Source organism: Cyprinodon tularosa, unplaced genomic scaffold (assembly GCF_016077235.1).
Source record: "Cyprinodon tularosa strain WSP-4 unplaced genomic scaffold, ASM1607723v1 ctg44, whole genome shotgun sequence".
Classification (NCBI taxonomy): domain Eukaryota; kingdom Metazoa; phylum Chordata; class Actinopteri; order Cyprinodontiformes; family Cyprinodontidae; genus Cyprinodon; species Cyprinodon tularosa.
Genome location: NW_024039163.1, coordinates 1,574,861 through 1,600,299, shown reverse-complemented (window position 1 = coordinate 1,600,299; position 25,439 = coordinate 1,574,861). Strand labels below are relative to the sequence as shown.

At 36.0% G+C, this 25,439-nt stretch overlaps 3 protein-coding genes across 4 annotated transcripts; all 3 read right to left on the bottom strand.

The window, feature by feature from the left end:
• Positions 1-705: 705 nt before the first annotated feature.
• LOC119793078 (endoplasmic reticulum-Golgi intermediate compartment protein 2-like) lies at positions 706-8,818 on the bottom strand. 2 transcript variants are annotated; one of them, XM_038300053.1, is made up of 14 exons: positions 8,761-8,818; positions 8,402-8,568; positions 8,215-8,323; positions 8,091-8,137; positions 7,072-7,139; positions 6,922-6,962; positions 6,145-6,246; positions 5,961-6,053; positions 5,092-5,147; positions 4,896-4,994; positions 3,716-3,813; positions 3,479-3,641; positions 1,874-1,953; positions 706-1,776 (listed from the first exon to the last, which is right to left on the bottom strand). In XM_038300053.1, exons 2-14 carry the CDS (start codon positions 8,505-8,507, stop codon positions 1,711-1,713), a joined length of 1,128 nt encoding a protein of 375 aa, XP_038155981.1. In that variant the 5' UTR covers positions 8,508-8,568; positions 8,761-8,818; the 3' UTR covers positions 706-1,710. The 2 variants fall into 2 exon arrangements, with proteins under 2 accessions (XP_038155981.1, XP_038155980.1); XM_038300052.1 differs by lacking the exon at positions 8,761-8,818 and having other exon boundaries at positions 8,402-8,754.
• Positions 8,819-9,703: 885 nt separating this feature from the next.
• Positions 9,704-13,320, bottom strand: kxd1 (KxDL motif containing 1). The gene is made up of 5 exons (XM_038299903.1): positions 13,195-13,320; positions 12,929-13,038; positions 11,672-11,824; positions 11,540-11,586; positions 9,704-10,366 (listed from the first exon to the last, which is right to left on the bottom strand). Exons 2-5 carry the CDS (start codon positions 13,024-13,026, stop codon positions 10,110-10,112), a joined length of 555 nt encoding a protein of 184 aa, XP_038155831.1. The 5' UTR covers positions 13,027-13,038; positions 13,195-13,320; the 3' UTR covers positions 9,704-10,109.
• A 4,777-nt stretch (positions 13,321-18,097) lies between these two features.
• Positions 18,098-25,196, bottom strand: sinhcaf (SIN3-HDAC complex associated factor). The gene is made up of 6 exons (XM_038300026.1): positions 25,042-25,196; positions 21,617-21,744; positions 21,382-21,481; positions 20,576-20,699; positions 20,327-20,477; positions 18,098-18,591 (listed from the first exon to the last, which is right to left on the bottom strand). Exons 2-6 carry the CDS (start codon positions 21,742-21,744, stop codon positions 18,273-18,275), a joined length of 822 nt encoding a protein of 273 aa, XP_038155954.1. The 5' UTR covers positions 25,042-25,196; the 3' UTR covers positions 18,098-18,272.
• Positions 25,197-25,439: the final 243 nt, after the last annotated feature.

The following is a 25,439-nucleotide window of genomic DNA, read 5'->3' as shown; positions in this document are numbered from 1 at the left end:
ACATCTGTACCCTATTTTAACCATGTAATTTAAAGGAACTACATCTGATTGTTTTGTCTTGTTAAGAAAAATGCTTTTAAGAACAACATATGAGTTTAAAGAGGTAATTTAATAATTATAATTGATTAGTTGATTGGATGACTTTTCTCTGCTAATGGAAAAAGGGGGAACCTGTAAGACAAGGTATGTAAACAGAAAGGTTTGGCTATCGGGGCTCCGAGGAAGGCAGCAATACTTTCACTCGTGGTGGAGAACTTTGAAGGACCACCTTGGACTAGATTTGGATTCAAGTATGCTGCTATTCTAGATAGAAAAATAACTTTTAAATATATATTTTTTTCTTTTATTGTGCTTAACTTTCTGCTTTTATTACTGAGATTTTATCTTTGTCTGTCAGATAGGTGAAGCTGTGGAGGATTATGCACGACATTGAAGCCCCATATAATTAGTCTTGTGAATGTAGGAGAGCAGCAGTGTTTCTATTAAGAGAAAACCAGTTGGAGTCACAGCTTTGCTTCATTTTGTGCAGAATCCGGTATAGTTCCTAAACTTTATCTAATGAACTTTGCTTTTATGCCCAAGCATGAACCCTGAGGTAAATTTTCACCATTCTCACAATTCAAACACAATACAATGTAGAAAGAGTGAATCACAAACCATTAAAACTGTCTTTAAAGTTTTACTTCAATGTTTACCCCGTAAAAAAAAAAAAAAAAAAAAAGGTTCTCCAGTGTTATTTAACCAACTACACACGTTCCACCGTCACCTTGTTCCCACTCAGCATGTGATGAGCTAAGGTTTTATGACTGCAGACATGACACTGCAAAGCCTTTGTGGGAAGAGGGGCATATTGAGAAAATTTGGCACTGCAGACCTGCAAATGACCAACTACACTGCAAAAAAATGTATCTAGAAATAAGTAAACGTTTAATTAATTAAGTGCATTTACCGTTAATTTTAGTATGTAAATAGGATGATCTGCCAATGGAATGGGTATTTTTTTTTAAATAAGATAATTAGATAATATGCACTTGAAATAAGACATTGCAATTGTTTTTCATGTTTTAAATGTAAATCATCTTGTTCTATTGGCTAAGTGTCTCACTCACCTCCTTAATTCAAGAAAAAATGCACTTATTTTAAGAAAAAACAACTTATTGAGATTCTGTTTTTTTACAGAAAAAGGGCACATGTTCGATCTCCAATGGGATTTCACAAATAATCCATCAATAAATAAATCCTTGCAACATTAGGCTACACAATTTTCAACCAACATAGAGTATTGTTGTAGTTTGAAAGTCAATTTCTATTCACACATTATCTAATATAACACAACCCCTTTCCTATAATAATACCCCTTAAAAAGGCACGTCACATCCATACAGGTGTTTAAACATAAAAACTTCCCTAAGCTCAGAAAAATGTTTCAACTAATGTAAAATAGTTTCATTGCTCTTTAAAAAAACAAATTAGTAAAAAGCTAAACAAGAACTGGGCCAATATGCTTTGTCTATTGCAAACCTTCAGTTTTCTTTATATTTATTGGAGGTAATAATTAACAAGTGCATGACTGACTGAATCCGATTTTGGTACGCTAACGGTAAAAAGAAAGTTCCAGCAAAAAGGGAAATTACAAAAAGGTCCAAGTTTCAAACAAATGTAAACCCAGCATATTATTGTCGCTCCTGGCTCAGAGGGAGAGCTTTCCTGTCATTGCTCAGTGTAACTTTCTGTAGGACCGAAAATTTGACCGTCTCCTTGTCCGTTCAGAGGAGCCTTCAGATGGGGGTGGAGACAAAACATTCAGAAAGTAAAAAAAGGATTAATAACCAGGAGGGAGTTTCAAAAAGGACATAAGAAAGTCATGTCTTACATGTGTACGTCTGTAGATCCCCATTTGGAAACGACAGCAAACCACATCAACCAGGTATCCCACAATTCCATGGATCATGCCTGCAGGAAGGACAGATTCAACTTAAACTCTGGTGTTCATAAGACCAGAGGGATAAAACAGGATCACAGCAGCCTGGTTGTTAAATATGTAAGGCTTTTCTTTTATGTGATGAAGGCCGTTGAGCAGAATCAATTCAAAAACGTATTAATATTAAATGAAGCCAGGTTTTTAACATAATTTATGGAAAAAGGTTGTATACAGTCACAAATCAGTTGAATTATATGATTATCATGTTCCCAAATTCATTACACCTGGAAAGAAAAACTTCACCATCCTTGCCTTTTTTTCTTTTAGCCATTTGTATGATTAAAATTCTTACATACTGTTTTAACTGGTAAAAGAAAATCAAAATGAAGAGTTTATTACAGTCTTTAAAAACACATGTAGGATAAACATAATTCTCCAAAACTGAGAGTTCATTACAAACTCCAATACTGTTAATTGCTAACTTCAAATAAAAAAAGAATAGAACTATTTATAAGATTTTAATTTACAACTGAAATACTGAATTAAATTGAAGATGTGATGGACTACCAGACGGTGGTGGATAAATCTTCCATTTAATAAAACATCAAATTCATTATTGCAACTAATAAAAATGTTAGCTTTTCTCTAGGGCAAGTATTGAATGTAGAATGGGCTTAAAAATTTAATTTTTGGACCATATTATAGAAAAGAGCAGAAGACTCAAATGTTTCATCACTTACAAATCTTAAGGTTTCAGCTATAAATCTACATTAAGTATTGTAAATTGTAAGAATTAGTTTCCTTTAAAGCATATACCATATGTGCTTATTTATATGGAACTTAAAAAAAACACACTTGCTGACCATACGTGCTGCACAACAAAAAAGGAAAGATGAAAACTATTATAATACAACAAAATAAAAAAAATAAGACATTTTCTTATTTAGATACTTCAGAGAGCTAAAAAAAAAAAAAAAAGAAATCTCTTTTTTTTTTGGCTTATCAGTTGACTGCTTCCTCCCAAGCCAATTTTAACACCTTTTAAACAGCTTCCAAAACATCTCATGAAGCTGTTGGTGATGGATCACCAAACCCAAATGTTGTCATTTCAGCACCACTTGGATTAGCTGATCATGGATGAGTAGATTTATTTTACTGGCATGTAGGCAAGGCTGAATATTGCGTAATTAATTTTTATTTTAATCCTGTCAGATTCAGCTCAACTCAAAATCAGTAGTAGAAAAGTAAAATCAAAAAAAGAAATGGAAGGAAAGTTAGACCATATAAGAAAGTGGTGTTCTTTGAGCCCTGCCCTTTTATAACAGAACAGCAGATATCTTTCTGGTGTGCAGAACCAGATTATTGCATATTGCATATATAGATATATATATAATTTTGGTTGAGGATAAACTTCCACATCTCCATCAGTTTACAGTTTGGATGTTCTCGGGCTCTAGAAAAAATAGCTGCACAATACAATGAAAAGGTCAATGATTATTTAAGCAGGATCCTACACCAAAATAAAATGTAAAAAAATTTAGAAATACTCTCATCTACCCGTTGTAGAAAAAATGCCTCCAATGATTCCACAGAGTCTGACGAGAAACTGCCAGAGAGGCATATGCTGCTCGGTGACTTTGACCATCAGTGAGCTGATGTCGTATTTCATGAAGATCCCTGAGACTCCGTGGCTGCCTGCAGCGTGGTTTATGACTCGCTCCTACAGGAATATCACACGTTAACCACAGAAACAGTCGACCATTAGGCTAGTTAGAGGAAAACCTTTGAACGTACCCGCTCTGAGACAGAATACTGATGCGTTTCTGCAGACACTTTGTAAGTGTTTAGCTTGGTGGGCACAATGGTGATGAAGTACTGGAACATGTGGTTTGCTAGAGACAGGAAAAATGTTTTTATGTAAAAGCTGATAAAAATGTCAGAGGATTAGTAAATGTAAAGATGTATAAAACTGTTTCCACAGCGGGAACTGAGAGCAGATCAAAGGTTTAACAGTTTGAAGAACATGTCCTTTCTGACAGTCACTGATAGGTTCCAGTAGTTAAAGTTACTAAATGATCAAACTATGGATTTTAGAGACAAAAATCAGCCAGAGAGAGCAGCGAGATGACTGATGCTTTCTCATGCTAAAGAGAGAAGGTGGTTTTGTAAAAACAGTTTTTGCTTGAGTTTAACTGCTCAGCGTTTTTGATCCATTGTGAAGTGTTTATCTACAAAAAGGAGCTGGGATGGAAAGCTTCAGAAGAGAATACCCTTACTGACCAAAATCAGCCAACTCTTCACAGCTTATTTGGAAATCCCAAAAGACTATCAATCTAGTGCGGACAAAGTATTTAGGTCTACAGGGTAAAACGTATAACACTCTGGTCAGAAGGCGGCTACTACAAGCTGAAGGAAAGAGGCTTTAAGCAGCAGTGTTGCTCTATTATATCCAACTGAGCTTTAAGCCTGTTTCTCATTAAACATTCTGAGTTTGGAAACAGTCTTCTGGAAATCTCAGCAGAACCTTAAGAGGCAGTAAGAGTTTATTACTACCTCCAGAGGTGATTTAGGGACATAATACTGCTGCTTTTTTCACCCCTTCAAATCATGTCAGAACATTTTATTTGATTGCACATGTGGATCACAGAAATAGACTATCTAAAGGAAGTAGCGTTTGGGTTGGCGTGTCTTTTAAAATTAAGTTTGTTCCAAAAGTTTTTTGCAGAGAGCAGCCATTCCCCTTTCACAGCATAAAGCTGCAGATCTAAGTATAAAATATAAGCATGAAGCAACCGTTACTTGCTTGTTTTCATTAGTTATAAATTCTAAATTAATATTCTTTTAATACATATTTTTGTTTGACAAAGTTATAATTGGTGAATCCCCAGTGCAGGTTAGAATGAAAAGAGTAGCTAAGTTCTGCGGAGGAAATAAAAATAAAAGACAAACTGTTAGTGAGAATGTACATAGGCACCATCAGTAGTGATCTTTTCTGTGCCATCCAGAGCGTTGATCAGTCCAGGGATCTCTTCTCCAAATGATAAATGGTCAATTCGATGAGAGAAGTTGTAAGCTGGAAAACAACAAACCAAAACAACCCAATGAAGTGAATACAGTTACTATAGCGGGCATAATATGAGACAGTTCTTCATTAAATCAGAAAATCTCACAGTCATGGCTGACTAGTGCAGCGAGGTGGGCATGCCCTCTGGGGTGAGGTATGGACCTGTGGAGAAATGACACGTTCGGTTCAGTCTAGAGGAGAGAGTTCTGCTCTATTAAGGGCTTGATCATTCTAGACTTTCATCTTTTCATAGATATGCAGGTTTTGTGGATTTAAAAAAACTCAACTAACAGGTGGATGTAACTCAGATAAATTTTGGCTTGATCTAATTTTGTTTGAAGTCCTCTAGCCCAAATGGGAAAAGAACCACAATTAGAGAAAACAAGCTTCAACAGGAAATATTTCAAAAATTACATTTACAATAAAAAAAACTGTAATTTATACTTAAGGCTTTATGATCATGCCCATAATTGAATAAATACAACTAACTACCAATATAAGTTAACAAATATTCCAAAGCTGAAACTCGATTGATAACAAAAATAAAATGGATATGCATTGGAGAAAAAAAAGAATAATATTAGCTGGGTTCAAAATGTGGAAGCAAATTACCAGAGCCACAACTTGATAAGTTAAGGTGTCCGAACTGACTGGTCAGGAGCACATTGGATTATGTTGGTCCACACTGAGTGCAAATACAACTAACATTATAGCATTATCCCTAACAAAAAGGGAGTTAGGTTACTGTCAGAGAAATGGCTCCTTAAGTCCTCGAAGTTAAATTAGAAACTGAATATAGTACATTTGGACAATAGAAACCAATGTGGAAATAATATTTGGTCTACATTTTAGGACAGGAAAGACAGTGTTGAATTGAGAAAGCTTCCTGAAGAGGTGGCGAAACGTCTTCAAATCTTGAAAACCAAGTCCAGTGGATATTTTTTGAATTTTTACGGAACAGTGTTAGGTACATACTTGCCAATAGTTATGTGGAAATTCCCCGCCACTTTGTTAACGTACAGGTGTCCATGTATCCTGCACGCACTGCGTGAACTGGAGCTCTCGTCACTGAAGAAGGAAAGTCCAAATAAAAAGAATCAAATAGTTAGCTTCATCGGTGTGTTCTTACCAAACACAAGAGATCAACTTAAGTGTTCACCTCTGAGTCGGAGCAGGAGGAGGTCCTTTCATTGCAGACTTGAAGAGCAAGTTCTGCAGAGAGTGCTCCACTCTGAGACGCTCCTGGAGGTGAAGAAGAGTCCTAGCAGAGAAAACATGACAATGGTAAACACATAGACTGATTTTAGGTCATGCTTGTCAGACCAACCACTCGAAGCGTCTGACATAAGTCACACTCTCCGTTTCAGAATCTTTCATACATAGATAAGGAGATAGGCAGCTTGGGATTAGGTGTGTTGCTCCACAGCACTTCAACACATGACAGTAGAAGCTGATATTAACCCAAAAACTTTCAGATAGAATGATTAATACCTTCCCACTGTTAATAACATTACGGACGATTAAATATAGCCTTAACTTGGAAGCTGCATTAATAGCAGCCTTTTTATTGAAGATTGCACAAATAATCAAACCACTGCGCTCAATACACTTTTGTTTTAGTTTTTTTTTTTTTTTGTAGCATGTTGGCTAACTTAAATCTGTACTGCTCCAAATCCTTCAAATAAGGTATTGGAAACCACAGACTTAATGCAAATTCTTTAATGTGGGATTTTTTTTAAAATGTGAAACCTTTAACTTTTTTGTCCAAATATCAAAATTGCTTTATTTGTGAGTTTTCTATTGCACTGGGTTGTTTTGCTTGTGAATGCAACTGATATAATTTTATATATATATATTTTTTTAAATGTTGGATTCTACTTGAAAGAAGCAGAAATTACAGTTTTTTTTTTGTTTTTGTTTTTTTTACTGCACTTACATGTGCCACAGTTTTCGCTCCGGTGGGAGTTCAAACTTGACCTGTAATGTGAAAAAAAAAGAATAAACATCCATCAGATAGTCACAGAGGGAAGAAATACCATTACAATGTAAAAACAAAAGAATAGTTAAGAAAAAAGCTCCAACTCACTGGTTCATATTCTAAACCATCAGAAGCAACCATGGTCTCTGCCAGATCCAGGACATCTGCTCCTATATCTGAATGGTACAAGGAAGACACAACCCATATAAGAACACAACATACATTTCTAGCTTTGGAAATCTATATTTGATTAATTCATCTTCTTAATAAAAGTGTTAATAGTATTTTCATTATCATAACATAAAAATCTTATTTGATATTTTGCTAATGTTTTGATGAGAAACTCTACTTTGCAGACAATGATTATATATTTTTTTCTTTATAAACATTAACAAATCAAACTGCATACAAAATATGTAATCAAAGTGACACAAATATATGAAATTAAATATTCTTTAGTTTTTTTTCCTCTACCCCTACATTGTTTAGAGCTATTTTTAGAAAGTAATTTAATTTCTCAAGCAGAATTTGCAAAAACGACTTGACGTTTGATCCCTTTCTAATTCTGTAAACTTGGCACCAAAGCAAATGATAGGGCTCTTCAAAAATTCATTCCCACACATTACAACAAAATCCACTCTGATTTTGTACCCCTTAATAAAAACAAAAAACATTTTATACCAATGAATTCAATTGCATAGCATTGAATTTCTCTTTGCAGTTCAGGATCATTGGCATATATAGATATTTTTCCAAATATATTGTTCAAAGGCTGATATTTTACATTGTATTACTTGTTTTTTTTTTATTGATTTTTCTAAATCAAAATGAGTATGTTACAGCATACAGTATATTTTGTAATGAATACCTTTTACACCTTATTTACAGTAAGTATTTATTGGAGTAAATAATCTCATTTTTTTAAAAGTCGACTACTTGAAGATGAAAGCAAATCCCTTCAAATCACCAAGGGATGAATCCAATAGCTTCATATATAATTTCCATTATAAGTAGTTTCATAAACCATCAATAATTAATCAATAATATTAAGGAAAAAATGTCTTTAAGAATCCTTAGTTACCGTCAAAAAAACAACCCAAAAAACATAACTATCATTGGGAACTTACACTGGCATCGCATGGCGACAGTGATGTCCACGTTTATCCTGAGTTTGCTGTAAATGAGGAACATCACAGGTGAGGACATTTGCACATACTGTAACAGCAGAGATTTGGTTGCTTGTTTTTTAACCTGGTAAAGTCTTTATCCACTTCGTATTCATAGTTCATCCATGTATTTCTGTACACAAAGAACTCCAGGAAGGCGAGGACAGCCATGAGAGAGAAAGCTACCAGAGACACTGAGATATTCCACAGAGATGTGCGGTTAATAAACCAGCTATCGCAGCCTGTATATTAGCCTGTATGTTAGCTAGTACCTGTCCCCCCACTGGCAGTTGTCTCCACGTAGCTCTCCGGCACTTTTGGGAAAGCATCCAGTTCTTTCACCAGAGTCAGAGCCTTTTTCCTGGATATTCTCCTCATGTTTGAGACCAGCAGCGGGAATATGAAGTCCTCACATAAGTGGATAGCTGCAGGCTGCTAGCTATATAAATATTAACAGTGATTGGCGACACTTTTCATGACAACTACCAAGCTAAACGTTCACGTCACGCGAACTGTTTCAAAAGTGACTGCCTAGTGTCTTTATGACGTAAAACAATTATTTTAAAAACGTATATTTGAGTAATGAGATGTATTGTAATAATCAGGAAACACAACACACCAAGGAAGTTACCTGGGAGAAGATGATTCGCTGCTGTCTTCTTCTCCATTCAGATCAGAACCGATTCGACTTAATATCGGCGCCCTCTAGTGGTCATTTGGTGTTATTACTTAAATGCTAGAGCGGGTGCAAGTTTTACTTTTCAACCAGCATATATAGCGTTAAATTTTTTTTTAATAGATGTAAGGTTTTATTTTATTTCTTTTTTCTTGTCTTTCTTGCTTACTGTTTATTATTTTGCGCAAAACGAGGACATTTACTTGACTGGCAAACATCTGAATTTACACTTGTTGAAAATGTCTGTAGAAAATGGTTGTTGAGAATACCTATAGTGCAATATGGTTGCTCTGTAATGTTCTTTGCAGAAACAAATAAAGTTGTATTGAGGAAATAAAAAAGAAAAAAAACAGCATTGTTTATTTACAGAAGAGGATTAGGGCCACTGAAAAAAAAAATAAAAAAAGTTAACAGATTTTTAAATGTTATTTCAGTATGAGAAAAAAATCAAAATTCAGATTTTTCATCCCCATTATATAGCTACATTATATATCCATACATTATTTACATTATAGTAACTTCTTTTTTTATTACTCTAACATTAAATCATGCACTTTGTTTCTCAGTTTGTTCACACTCGATCTTTTGAAATGAAAAAAGGGTTTAATTAAAAAAGATAAAATAAATTGGCCACCATCTTTTATATTAATTAAAGACAGTAGAAAAATGGTATTACCATTTAAATAATCTATTATTCATTTATATATCTAGTCGATAGCATATATTGATCAAATTCAATGAAAGACAGACTTAAAACCTGAGCTTTGATGGTGAAAACAAAAAAACGTAATCTTTTTTCTTAAATGACACATTTAACACATTTAAGTAAAAAAAAATATATATATACGAAACATTTTAGTGAGATGAACCAGAGCAAAAGGCAATCAGCGATGCAGAATAACTTTAAATGAGACAGGCAGTTATTTATTGAAACTCATTTTCTTATAATTAGGGTGAGAGGAACATTGTGCATTTTAATAACAATTCCATTAATATAACTTTTTCTTCAGTTAGTCTTGTGTCTTTTCAAACAAAATCAAGATTAAACAATAAAAACAAATTCACTCTTACGACTGATATATCTATCTACACTGACATACTCTATGACTTCAAGTATTTCTTTGGTAAGATTTTGTAACCGAGATGTGTAAGCATGCCAAAAAAAAAAAACTCCAATTCCTCAGAGTTGCTTCTAACATCCAGTATGGAGTCTGACAGAAGCTGACGATCACACGAACGCACAAGTACCTGCAGCCGAAGCAGGTTTATGGCTGACTCTCTGTTTGAAGTGAAAACCTTTCGTTCTACTCCGCAGCCACAGAATCGGGCCCCTCATCACGCAGCACGGCCGTCTCCAGGACGTCAGAGGTCGGCGTGTCTGCTCGCTCCTGCGACAGATCTTCAGAGCATCTACTGACGGTGGGCGAGATCACATCGGGGCTTGTGTCGCAGGATTCTGTGCTCTGCTCTGATGTGGCTGTGGTGGTTGTCGTAGCAACGCTGGGAAGCATCGGGTCAAATTCCTCATCTTCGTCCTCCAAGATGGGCGACTCATGTATGTCTGTCATGAAAAAAAAAAAAAATCTGAGCTGCAACAATGTCTAATCTGATGAAATATAACCAGTATTACTTTTTTCACAGTACAAAAACACATTTTTATCTATTTTATTGAGATTTTATGTGACAGACAAATACAAAGCCACATTATGAGCCAGTGTAAGGAATATGATGCACACCTTTTTCATTATTTGTAGTGTAGCAGACATTTGTATTAAAACCTTTAAATAAACAGTTTACAATCACTATTTATTGGAATTAGAGCTGCAGGTCTTTTGAGAAAGGACTACCAGCTTAGATATCCAGAGACCGAAAACTTTTTCAAACAGCTTAAACTCAGTCAGATTGGACAGAGAGCATCTGAACAGAATTGTAAAGGAAATACTTTAGATTCTTACTAGAACCTAGGTCAGACCTTTAACTGCAATCAGTCTAACACATGAATATGCTTTGATCTGGACCATTTCGTTATAGCTCTAAGTTTCATGCTTTTAGTCATTGTTATGCTGGAAGGTCAACCTCCAGCCCAGTCCTCCATACCAAGGCCTTAAATACTGTATTTAGCTTCAATTCTCACAAGCTTCCCTGTCAGTCTAAGATGAGCATCTGCAACTTTCAGCAGTGTGGTGATCTGCAGGCAATGTTTTCTTCAACACTGAGATATATATGTGTTACATGTTTTTGTGCTGTAACACTGATATAAAAAGATATATAATTTTTTAATTTTTTCTTGAATCAGGTTACTGGGCCAAAGTTCCTGTGAAAGTGAACTTTGCCGTCCAAGCTGCGAGGTTTTTCTAAAGCTGAACAGATCACATGAGGAGTAGAAGGTTATGGTCATCGGGATTAATGGAGAAATTCACCTGAGCACCATACAGGGACAGAAGAATTGTAAACTTCTAACAGATATTTACAATTCAGAACTTTGCTTTCATACACTAACCCTCCTTTATTCTTATACATAAGAAAAATGGAGGGTTAGTCAACAACTTTTTCTTGAATGTGACGTCTTTGTTCCTTGATTTATGACTGTAAAAAAAAAAAAAGACTTCTAGGGATGAATAGTTTTTTAAAGCATTTTAGAAAAAAAAAGTTACCCATTCAAGCTCTTACTGTCCATTTTAAGCCATCTAGAAGTTAATGAAAATTAATGGATGAAAAGAAACAGCTAACTTACTGCTAAAGGCTTCTGGGTATTGCTTTGCAATCTTCCCTTTTAGTGTCCTGGAGAACCAGAGAAAGATCCAACAATGAGAAGTTGTGCTTTGGACACTGCAGATATGACTGAACAACAAGACCAACAGCTTACCTGATCCTCCTGAAGATGCTGTCCAGGTCTTTCTTCATGTCCACCAGGGTGCGAGTGTGAAGCAAGAAACGCTCATTCATCTGCTGCAGCCTCACATTTGACAGTCCGTTAAAGTTGATCAGCATCTCATTGGTTTTCTCAAAGCGGTCCAGCCTGTTTGGAGAAAAGTTATGCAAAATAAAAATAAAAACATGGACGTGCTGGATGCCATATCTGCAGAACAGTGAGGGAACATCCGACCCAAAATACATTCAGGGAAAATAGGCTACAGGCTTAAACATTCACGGGCGTATAACTACTGAGGTGTCATTCTACTTAATGTTTTAGTCGTAAAGGGTCAAACAGAAAAAAATATTTTAAATATATTTTTTAATAAATGTCTCTTTAAATTATTTTCTATCATTACTACCTCCAACTTTATGGCTTAGAACCTCATCCTTCTATTAACACAAATCTCAACTGCCTGTAGAAGACACAATCTGTTCATTTAAAAGGCAACCAAACCAAAATGTTTGGCACATCCAAATATTTATGCAGCAATCTTTGTAGATCACCTGCATCCACACTTATTGCACATATCTTAAAAAAAAAAAAAAATTATATATATATATATATATATATATATATATATATATATATATATATATATATATATATATATATATATATATATATATATATATATATATATATATATATATATATATATATATATAGCACCTATTATTGTGAATCTTTGCATATCAGGCCCAATGTCTGGCAGAGAACTAACACTGGATTTCACCCTGAATCCAAAATCCCAATGATGTACCACGGTGGTGGCAGCATCCTCCTGTGCATCTCTTCAGCTTAAAATTGAAAGCCGCTCAGATTTCACTGAAGTTGACTGAAATTGAATGCATCATCTTGGAAAGGATATTAAATTCACAGCTGAGGAAACAGTTTATATATATATATATATATATATATATATATATATATATATATATATATATATATATATATATATATATATATAAAGCACATCCGTATATAAGAATTATTTAAACGAGAATCAGCAGCAGGATTTTAAGGTCGATATTCAAAGATAATCTCCCTTCGTTTTGACTGGGATTGAGTTATTGTACTGGTATTAATTAAAACAGACTTTAGCCCTTAGATATATAAAGCTAGACTATATTTACAAAGAAATAAAGCTCCTACAGTAGTAAAACACCAACATAATGAAACCACTAACTCCTGCATAAAGGTACTTACATGTGTCTCTGAGCCTGAATTATTGCGTTCACATCTTCGGAGTTCACCATGCTCAGCATCCTGTTGCAGAACACTGCAGAGGCTGTGGGTTCCGCCATGGTGACAGAAAGCTGCAGAAACAATCACCCATATTTAAATCAGTGGCCCCATGATGCTGTGATGTGGTTGGTCGCACTCCCTATTTCTTCATTTACATGGTTTTCTAAGATATTATTATCGTTCCTGGTCGTGGTCGGAGGAGGCGGACTACAGATAAATTTACTTACCTCTGCACCAACCGTTTCTCTGATCAGTGAAGGCTGTTAACTACATCTGACAACACACTGAAATAAACAATAATACACTTAAACTTCCTGTCACAGGATTCCGGTGCCTTTCTTCGTGTGTGTGTGAGAGCCTGGTGCGTGATGTTTATGACTCATTATTGCCCCCTGCTGGAAAGGCATGGTCAAGACTACTGGGTCTTCGATGATCAGTTCAACTGTTTTTTTCCTTCTTTTTTTTTTTAGCTGTTGTTTTTTGTGTAGAAAAAAAATCAAATTAACTGTGGTCATCTGCCTACTAAATCAGTCCTAACGGTTATTGAGTGGGAGAAGGGGAACAACCGGAATCATCACAGGGGGCAACACAGTCACTGACAGACTTTCTACTGCATGTGGATTTGGTTCAGATAATTCAGATAGAAGAAATTAGATGATAAATACATTTTTTTAGTAATGCTGTTGATCAAAGAATTGTTCACAGCTGGGAGATTTAGATATGAGATCATCTATATTACCCAAAAGTCTTTTTATTGGAAATAAGGAAGGTATCTTAATGAAAATAATGCAAACCATTGATAATCCAAGAACAAGTCTTTGTTGGCATATCTTGTTTACTTATTTGCTATTAGATGAAGAAGGAAATGGATGGATGGATGGATGAAAATTTTTCACATCTGTTATAGTGAAAGAAGGTGCTGAGTCACAAAGCAATGCTCCAATTTAATACGGTCTTTGTAGAACAAGAAATCATTCAAAAAGCTTCCTGGATGGGAAGCAAAACGTCTTCAAATTTGGAAATAAAGTCCAGTTGATTGTTTTTTGTTTTTTACTTTTTTGGAGGTACTACTCTGTCTAATATGACCCTCTCTCCTGTGTGTGTGGCCAGGTTTTTGTTGCCTTGTGGGGACAGTGTAAGACCAATTTCCAGGGATTATGCTACTTTGTGGGTACTTACAGGGAACTTGTGGGGACCAGTTGACTGATCCAGATGAGGGAAAGTTATCTTTTGGGTTTGGGGGTTAAGGTAAGGGATCAATTGAGTTTTAGCCACATTTTAAACTGAATTCTAAAAGATAACATGTAATCAGTGCAAAGAAATTAAAATCGGAGTGATGTGAGCACTTTGGTTAGTTATAGATGATACAGGGCTTTTTAGATACTGTATGTGTGTTACAGTAGTTTAGCTGAGAAAATAACCACCACAAGTTTCTATATTGATACCCACCATTTTGTTTAGATATATCGCTTAAATAATAAAGACAATTTTGGCCAAGTTTAATTGGGAGACCTCTAAGGGACATCGATTGTTCATCAGGAACACCTAAATTCCTTAAGTAAACCTTGTATGGGAATGTGTCTGTCAGAGAAAAAGAAAAACACACACAAGAAAACTCACAAATTCATCTCTCTAAAATTCACAAAAATTACTTTTATTAAGGGACAAGTAAAAAACATACATGATGTATAAAAAATACAAAAAACGCTTTGTCTAGCTTAGCTAAGTAAATGCATTGCAACAGTACATGCAAGTCTAGGCTTAGGTAATCTACTGTGGTTTCCTACTACTTTATCAATTGTAAGCTATAAGATTAAACAGGGAGATGTATAGTTTAGCTGCAGTCTACCGGTCGATACAGTCTACATAATACAGATGCAAAGTGGTGATACAGTATAAGTTTGCACGCAACTCAGCTAATGAGCAAATAAATAGTTGCACAAAAAACGAAAAAAATCCATCTGAAACGGCTTTGAAGTCTCAGCATCACATTCCTAACAAAGAAACACTAACGGCGAAAATAATTCATAGTACAACATTTCTAAGCCAGGATACAAATAAATATGAATTAAATAAATAATGAAACTCGTATTTAAGAGCCGTCAGACCCTCCCGGCCCTTTTATGTACATATCAAACCCACAGCTCCAAACGGTCAACATTATGTGTAGGACATTTCATATTAGTGTTATTTATTTTTTTTATCATTTTTTTTTTATTTTTAAGAATAACATAAAGATACATACAAATGGCCCGGACAAGCACAAGTGTCCATAGAAAACCTGCATTGATTTGACATTGGGTGAATTTCAATGTGCTTTGGCTTTCGATTGATAAATAAAGTATTATCAGGCTATACATCACAACACATTTGTGGTATATAAGAGGCAATAGCGTTTCAGCTTGTATAAAGACTTTTACCATAAACTGACTAAAAATGACAGAGTTTACTGACAGTGGTATTGCTGAAAGACTATAAACCGTTTTTTCTTTTTGTATTTTTCTGTTTGGGTGTGATATTGTTATGCAAAGGCAATAATTCTCCTTTTCCTTTTATCTTTTTTAAACATACAAAAATAAGGTACAACTTCAGAGAAACTGATCCCAAAAAAAAAAAAAAAAAAAAATAAGCAAAAGATTTACAGAGTCTTGTAAGGCCATGCAAACATTTTTTCCGAGACTCATGCATCAGGGTTATTTCAGGTCGTCTGGATGGGCGGGCTTCCCATCCATGCAGAATGCACTGTGTGTCACTGAGGCCACAATAAACATAGCTACTGTCCCTTTTTGTTTTGTTTCCTTAATACCAATTTGAGATTAACGCTAGCACTGTAACACACAATTAAGGCTGGTGTACTTGCTGTTGAGACTGTGAATAGGCCTTATGTCAATGGAACCACATTTGGAAAGAGTTTTCTTAACAAAAACACACACATACATACATATATATATATAAAATCTCTTATAGGAGGGGGACGTCACTGTGAAAGGACAGGAAAACACAGGGGCTGCTGTACATGCGTGTGCTCCGTCATGTAAAGTGTCAATCGTTCCAAAGCAAACTTCTGAATGATTTAAAACAAGGACCTCTACTTTAAATAAATAAAAGAACTCACACCAAAAGGTATACATTATTAAATCATTACATCAGTTAATTTAGTATTTCAACTCAAAAAGGGAAACTCATACATAGATTCATTCTATATTCATATAAAATTATAATAATGAAAATGGCTTAACGCTTCTAGCTATGAAAACCCAAAATTCAGTTTTTCAGAAATGCTCAATGTTAGAGGAGACTGTTAAAAATTTATTTTTTTATAGAGTCACTTATACTATTTATGATGTGGCAAGCCACAAACTACCTTCGCTAAATTAAATCTGCTGTTTACAGAAATCTGTAACTGAGCATATTAATGGGAAGTTAAATGAGGTAAAACATAAGGAATAATGCGGTCTTAGGACCAAACAAATTAGAAGGTTTGACATTTGTTTATTAAATTCTTTTCTTCAACACCAGAAGCGTCTTAACTGGGCTAAAAGAGGAAATACTGGAATGATCATAATCTATAAAAGATGAATTTGCCTTTTTCAAATTAAGGCAAAAGGTCTGAAGGAAGACGGAAGAGGCACAAAGTCCAATATGGTGGAGGGTCAGTGTTAAGTTTCAGCAGCAGAGGTGTCAAATAACAAAATACAAATACTTCATTACCTTACTTAAGTTGAAAATTTGGCTATATATACTTTACTAGAGTAATTATATTGGAGACAACTTTTTACTTCTGCTCCATACAATTTTTTGCAATTATCTCCACTTTTTACATTTTAAAAATAGATTTTTTAAATTTTGTTTCATTTAAGCTTGTTTTCAACATGTTATGTTGGTATTTAAAAAAAAAACAACATCAAAACAATTTGTTTCAGCTGGACAATTAATTTCTTTGCGGTTGGACTTACTGCACCAATTTGTTATTCACTACATGGCAAAATGAATAGTTTTTCAAGATGATGCAAAGTTAAATTTGACAGTTTTGCCATTAGTTATAAAACTAAGAAGTATGAGGAAGTTATCGTCCAGAATTTTAGAAAAATGTTCCTTTAATAAGCTCCTGCATTAATCAATCTGTCCTCCACATTTGTTTTTCATGCATTACTTTTACTTTTGTACTTTAAATAGTTTTAAAAAAAAAATTTACTTTTACAATTTTACTTAAATAAAAATCTGAAGTTGACACTAACTTCTAAAAAAGTATTTTTAAACAGTAGGATTTATACTTTTACTTGCGTAATAAACATTAATACTTTTGATATCTCTGTTCAGCAGACAGTGATGATTTGGGTCTTCTGCTGATGGAGTCTTACAGGACATTTATATCATTTCAGGCTTTGCTCTGCTGACAAACTTAACTTTCCACCTTGAATTGCGATGGCCACACTTTCAATAAATACAGATATGGCTGTTTTAACACTGAGCTTGACTTTCCAGCCAACATGTCTGACTAAAAACTAGAAATAATAATTAGAGAAAAATGGGAAAGCAAAAGAGCAAACATTGAAAATATCAAAAAAATAAAATCAAGCTGCACTGATGCAAAAGTGTAGCAGAAGAAGTGCATGCTGTATTTTCTGTAAAACTATATTTTAGGTTTTCATTAGCTCTAAACCACAGCCTTTAAAATTTACAGAAACAAAGAACTGAAGAACATTTACCCTTGTGTTTAATGAATCTACTAAAAATATAAGTTTCACTTTTATTATTTATTTGCTAAAATGAATTAACTTTTCCCTAATATTCTACTTCATTGAGATGTGCCTGTATCAGGCATAAATATGTAAGCTTAGAAGATATCCACAGTGAGAATAGGTTCAGATCTTTAACATGTTGAGCCATAAATTTCAAGTAGCACCTTCTTTTTCCTGTAAATAAGCAGATGTATTGCGTTTTGGAAGAAAACCTGTTAAATGTACCAGCAAACTAGAGTTCCAGCATTTCATTTAAAGTAGATCAATAACACCACAGATGATGGTCCGTCATCAGCATGGTTAAAAGACACTGAATCCAAAAAAAACCCAAAAAATATACAGATAGAACATAGAAGTCCATAAGTTACAGTTCAACCATAATAACGTTTTCCTGGAGAGGACAAAAGATGTTTGTAGCTGCTTTTTAATTGAAGGCAATCTGAGGCGACTTCTTTTTGTAAGTGCTCAAAAAAAAACAAAAAAAAACAAACAAAAAAAAACAAAACAAAAAGAAATCCATCCCGAGATTTTTTTCAGAGCATTGCCAAATGTTAGGGGGTGCTTCACCAGCCTTCCCCCAACACCTCCCCACTGCTGGTTAGAGGTGCTGTCACACATAGCTTAGCAGGCTCAGTATTTTCCTCACCCGTAGGCGTTTTCTTTGCTTCCTCCTCCACATGGGATTTCTCCACCCCCACTTGACCCTCCTCTACCTCGACCTCCTCCTCCTCGTCTTCCTCCTCGTCCTCCTCCTCTTCCTCCTCCTCCTGTTGGTGCTGCTGCTGTCGCTGTTTCTTGCGGCAGCAGGGTTTGAACAAATGGGGGTCGATGAGCACCTCCCCAAAGCGGCCCTTGTAGATTATACCACAGCACACTTTTTGCCTGCAACAGACCGGGACACGTTGGGCCCAATCAGATTCTTTGAAGGAAACCAGCGCTGCTAATAATCTCTGTGTGTGTGTGTGTGTGTGTGTGTGTGAACATGCTGCAGTTAAAAATGTTACTGTGATAATCAGCTCCAATCTGTGTTTCTGTTAACTCCTACATTTATATAAGCAGCTTCAATGTCGAGTTCTTTTTGGTTTTTTATTAGAAACTTACATTTAGAAAAGTCCATCTACAGTTTTTTGGGTTTTTTTTTTTCCATACTTTCAACCAAATTGTATATGACTAATTCTGAATATACATTTAAAATTAATAGTTGAAACATGCATAAACTAGTTTAACCATCTCATCTATTAATTGGTTACTATAGTAAGACAAAATATTTAGTTTTTTAAGTTAGAATTACAAAAATGTTGTATATTATTCAACAGATTTTGAAATTAGAAAAAGATAACCTGAAAAAAAAATTAATTAGTGAGTTTATGTGAGAAAAAAGGATCCTAAGTAACAACTGCTTGTAATGACTGGTGAAGTGTTCTCTCCTTTGTATAAACGTTTTAATTAAACTATTTGATGTCATGCCATTCTACCTCGATTGGATTTAGCTTTAGAGTCTGATTAGACATTTTTTTCCTGCTGCATCTACTTAGTTTTTGTGAGCTTCAGCACACAAACTGGTGTCTGGATATCTTCCTGCAAGATGCTTTGCAGAGAGCAGAATCTGTAGTTCCAGTGACATGGAATCAATGACAGCAAATCTTCTGGGTCGTTAAGCAGCAAAGCAGTGCCTGACACCAACATGTTTGACTGCAGCAGGGATCATATTCTTCTTCTGAAATGCTCTGTACACTTGATGCTGCAGGTAATAAGCTTCAAAATAAGAGCGTTTGTCTCATGAGTCTAGAGAATATTTTTCAAAAGGATATGAGTTTAGATATTTGAGATAATTGTGAATGTGTTCTTTGACAGCATTTTTTCACCATTTGTTAATTTATAGATACTTATCTGACTTTAAACCAGACCTTCAGCCCCGTAGATTTTGCTCTGAGTTCTTTTGTCACCTCCTGAATGAAGTGTCAACGCACTCTGGGAATAACTTTGGTTAGCCAGCCACTCCTTGGAGGGTTGGACACGGTTCCTTTTTTTGAACCTTGTTGAAAATCGCTCTCGGTGAATCTAAAACTACTCTGTAAGTGTTTTTAGATATGTGGCTTGTCATTTTTTACCCCCATATGTTCATTAATTTTAATTTTAAGTATTTAATGAGTTGTTTAAACCTACTTCATGTCTTCCGTTAGGTTCTGTTTAATTATTAATTGAAGGATCTGGCAATACTCGGGCCTAATTGAATCCAGTTTCACCTCATTTTATCTCTACAGCCCGGACTCATTAAAAACAGGCCATTTTAAAGCACTTTATCGAGTCAGTTCAATCAAACCAGCCACATTGATGAAAGGTTTTAACATAGGTTTACATTTAGAGCCAGGTTGCATTGGATAGTTTTCTTTTCTACGGTTACCTTTATCTGATATTACATTTTGTTTTCTACTTTTGAGTAGATTTAATAATCCAAAAAGAAAGATAGGATATCTGTGACAAGTAGAGTTCTTTCTTGTGGCTCTATGAATAAATACGCTCCAAAATTTTAAAGGTATAGTGGAGGAAGGTCTTTTTCTGGATGGACCATCAAAATAAGTGGCCTTCCTTATGTCAATTGTAGCATCAGACCTACCTCTTCCAGTAAGTGAGATCCAAAAAGGAGAAGACTGGGGAGCGGCCGGACCCCCGGCTCAGCTCAGTGTCGGATCCATCGTCTGACAGGTTGCTGTAACTGGGAGACTGAGCTGGAGAGGCACTGGACGTTGTGCTGTGGGCGTCTGAATCTGATGATCGGAACAAAGAACAGGAGCTTCTTAGATCTGACAAACTGTTTTTCCACTCTGGTTATCATGTCCTGGTGTCAGCGTTTGGTCAAACTTACTGTGTCTTTTAAGCTCCTTCTGCAGCCTGCTGATCTGGCTTGGTCGAGCTTTCTTTGAGATGGTTTTGATTTTCTTTGGCCTGGATGTTATCTTTAGGCTGGGACCCCCTCTGGCATCAACAACCTGCACACAAGAAATCATTTTTTGTTTTTTTATTAATCCAAAGTCTCTACTATCAATTATCTGAAACCCATACTAAAGTTATTTACAACCATCTCCAATGGCTTTTTGTTTGAAGAATTACTCTTTTTCCAATTTCCTTGCTTCTGCATAGAAAAGCTCCCCCCACAGCATGATGCTGCCACCTCCATTTATCTGTAGAGGAATGATGCAAACTAATAGTTTCCTGTCTTATATATTTTACATAAAGGTTTAGCATGTAACCTGATGTGTTGAGCGTAAAGATAACAGTTGTTTTGCTGTTCCCCCCAGAATTACCATCAGCTTTGAAGCTGCTTCTTCTCTGATTAAGGCTTTCTTCATTACAGCTCCCAATTAAAACGGACATTTCTTGGTAGATTTTAAATTTGAAAACAATTGATGAAACAGCTCTCTTAGAGATGCTCAAAGTTTGGAATGTTCTTATATAAGATATCCTGCTTTGAACTTCTCAACACCGTTCGCCTACTATTGTTCTTTAATAAACTTTAGAGATATTACCATGTTTAAAAAAAAAAACATAATTAAAAATGTTGAATCTTTGCCTCTACCGGTGTGTGTTGGTTGATCCATTAAAACGTAAAAACCTCCTCATACTTAAGTCTGGAACTATAATGTCAGATACCCCAGAGTCCCCAGGACTCACATGGTTCCAGTTTTTCTTGGTTCCCACTGGTAGCTTTTTCCACCGTTTCACAAGGAGGACGCAGGCGTTACAGATTTCTCCAGATCTGGTTTCACTCAAGCTGCAAAAACAGTTCGTTTTTTTCAACTTGGGTTGCAATTCCACACACACACAAAAAAAACAACAACAACAACAAAACAATAAAGATGCAGCAAGTCCTCACAAAAGAGGCCGTGTTCAGGTGTGCTTCTCTTACCCAAAGCAGCTCCTGAAGTCCTTCTCATATCGTTTGCTGTCTGTGAAACGGGAGCTGGAGGACTTGGCCCGACAGATGCAGCAGCCTTCCAAACTCCGGTACATTTTGGGCTTATGAAAGCCAAACATCTGCATACACACACAGATATTTCAATATTAACAGCTCATCATCACTGTGCATTTTATATAGACTGCAATGCTGCACAGCTAGAACTTAAATAATAACATTTAAAAAAATTCAGGATTATCATAATTCATTAAAAATGTATTTAATAATAAACATAATAAATAGTTAGAGATATTAGTGAAGCATCACTCTGCTGTGACCCACATGGTGGAAGTAGGTCAACAGTCAGACAGCGTGTCAGACAGATAATGTCACCATGCTGCGCTCACTGGATTCACGCAACGTTTTAGAAACTCCTGGCACGCACCAGGCTGCACATCATGCAATGTTACGCTTCCATATCACCGGGATATTTAATAACTGTTTTTTGTTTTTTTGGCCGGAGAAGAAAAACATGCTGGATGAAAGCGTGTCTGCAGCAGGAGACTGGAACACCTATAAGCGCGCAACATGCAAAAGTGTGCGCTGATTTATGTTGCTAGGCAAAATGTAATCTCCCATTACACATGTGGACCAACTGCGGCAAAACTGGGAGCCGCGCCTCCCAGACTGGATTTTCTTTTTTTTTTTTCTGCCATCATTCCTGGGGGTCCTCTGACAGTGCGTTGCCACACGGAGAGCTGCAGAGATGAGAAAAATTCAAAGACCTTTCACTCTGCTGCTGATTTAACACACCAGCAGATGTTGATAATTGGTTATTTTTTAACGTTTTGCGCTGGATGCTAAATCTTGTTAAATGATACCAAACCGAATACGTAAAAAAATATTTGCAATGCATTACCTAATGGGGTATCCTGGGCAATTATATTCCCAACATCGTTTTGAGGTTTTAATTCAAATGCAACAATTGCAAAAACACTTTATTGATCCCAAAGGGAAATTAAATGTTTATTTAACTGATTTTTTTTTTTTAACAAGATGTTGTATATGTCAATATTTTTAGGCAGGAAGGATCTTCTGTAGTGGTCTGTCTTGCAGCGGATTGTAAGAAGCCTCTGACTAAAGAGACAATGTTCGCCCAAATCCCTGAATCACTATAAAGAGCTGGGACTATATAGTGGGCTTTATAGTGCACTAAGTTGCTCCCTGATGGTCACGTGACTCAGGCTACCCTGCCTGTGCCATCTTTTTCCTCTCTCATTCTCCCAGATATATCCCATTCTGGGAGATATCTGCTCATCTAGTGACCATGGATGATCACTACTTTTGAAGGTGTATTGTGGGAAATGTTGAGTCCACTGTTTTTTCCTCCACAACATATTCAATTCGGTTTAGTTTATTTATATAGTGCCAATTCACAACACGTCATCTATTCGAACACTCCTATAAAATGACATCTCTCCGAACATCCAGACACAGCCTTAGCCATCGTTTGACATCCTTTGGAATCAGGTTAGTCACGGTTTGTCTGTAGTGTTCTTAATTTTGTGAAGAATCCGTATAAACTATTCCAATAATTAATTTCAAATCAGCAGTTTATTCAATTAATTAATTGCAAACTTACATGTTTGTAAGTGCTGCTAGTTCTATGATACATTTTACATTTTCTAAAGAAAGGGAATTAAAAGAGTAAGCCGGCTCCTCCTTATGCATTAGGAGATATGTCATATAGTTTTTGTATCAACTCAAAGTATTTTGATCATCTGTAAACTGATTGAAGATCAGTGAACTATTACTATAATCACTGCTTATAAATGTCTTTACTAATTTGACTTAGAGAATTTTTGCTGTCATTTTGCATATGCAGAGTGTATACAAAACTACTTGTACAGCTTTCAGAACATTTCCATTCCTTAAAGTGCAGCAGTGATCAAATATAATCAGTGTGGGAGAAAAAAAAACTGGTGCAAAAACCGCATTGATATGGAAGTTCAAAGCATTAAATATGCATGGTGCCAATACCCAGACTTGAATTGTATAGTTTCTAAGGAAGGGTAATTTTGTTTCAAAATGCAAATAAAATATAGACAGGTAAAATAAAGTTCAGGGCAGCAAAACCAAATCTGGGGAATATAACTGAATGAGAAAAAATGGAATCCTTTATTATGACACGCCATTTGTTTTAATAATATTAATTAATTATTTTAGTATAATATAATGGTTTTCTTTACAACAGCAGGCTATTCTTTGCAGCAGTCTACAGGTAGATGTTTTTCCTCTTCCCGTGGGCCGTCTTTAACCACACACGATCTCTGCAGCAAAATACAGTACGTGACGTAAGTCAACATGGCAACACAATTCAAAGGCGGAGGCAATGTGGAGAAGGGGGTGTGATGCGATTTTCAGCAAAAGCTTAAATGTTAACAAATTAATTACAACAAACCCCGCTGAAAGTTATCGCCCGTGCTTTAATAACACCTTAATGTTTCATAAACTGAGAGACTCGCTCATTTTATACCAAAGGAGAAGCATACGTCGCTGAAAAAAATTCACCGCCCACTCTACAGCGAGGAAGCATGGCATGCCACACGACCTGCTTCTTGCGCACCCATTTTATGATGACCGTCCTCCACTCGACGATGCCCGACTTCCCCTCCTCACTTGAACTTCTTGCGAGCTAAAAAACTGAGAGTAACACCTCTTCGAAATAAATTATCCCACTTTGAGCCGGAATAAAGGGCATTTTTTCGTTAAAAACGTGTAATTTGATCTTAACTCTTTGTTATTCCACAGCCGCGTCACAGCAACTGCCCTCGTCCAACTAAACATGTGCGCAAAGTTCAAAGCTTCTATCTTCTTATAGTCGGTTTCTATTCATGTTTCTCGCTCTAAACAGTTTTTTGAGGGAGTTTGAGCTCCACGGTGCGTTCACGGACAGTATGTGTTTAACAGGAGGCGTTTTGTTGACAGTGGCGCCGCGTGTTGAGACGCATCTCTACTCCGGGTGGGCGTGAAGGATTCAACTTGGCATCAATGTAAAGCTCAACAAAATACGCTCAAATTCAACAAACTGCCCTACAGTGCTGTTTTGAAAAATCCGAACTATAAAATGATGCAAAATTCAACTTTAAATAAATTGCATTAGTGGTTAAATTAGTGATTCCCTCACGCAGCCGAACGCACCAACAACAACAGCCACAATCTTGCTTCTTATGTCTGCATCTGATATAAAGCTTTCCCTCTTCTCCATCCTTTTTCCACTTTCACTTGAGTCATCAATAAAATTACCTACAAAACATCAATTGCTCGGAGACAACTCCAAGCTTATCTTTTATTTCACATCTCTAAGCGCAACAAATACTTAACAAACCAGGTAATTAAACACAGCAAAACAAATATAAACCGTTCGCAGACGTTACCTTGATGAAAGTTTGGTGAAGCTGACGCAAAGCAGATATCCTTAAAGAGCGTATTAGGAAAACCAACCCGCATCAGTAAAGCGGCTCTTGTTGATGTCTGAGCTTTGAGGACGGGACTGGAGAGTTGTGAAGCCACTGCGCATGCGTCACATCCACACCTCCATTTCAGAGTAGTGCGCAGGGCCCCCTCATTTTTTTTTCTTTTTCTTCAATCAAACTATTTACATAAGTGACGTGTGACGTAGGCGTGCGTCTGAGCTCGACTGGCCTTATAAGGATGGGAATATTAAGCGGGAACAGGGGGCTCGGCCCTGGTTGCTATGGCACATTGGAGAATGTAAGCAAAGGGGCGGGGCTTGTTGTTTTACTACAGAGCGCCAGATGGCTCGTCTAGGGGG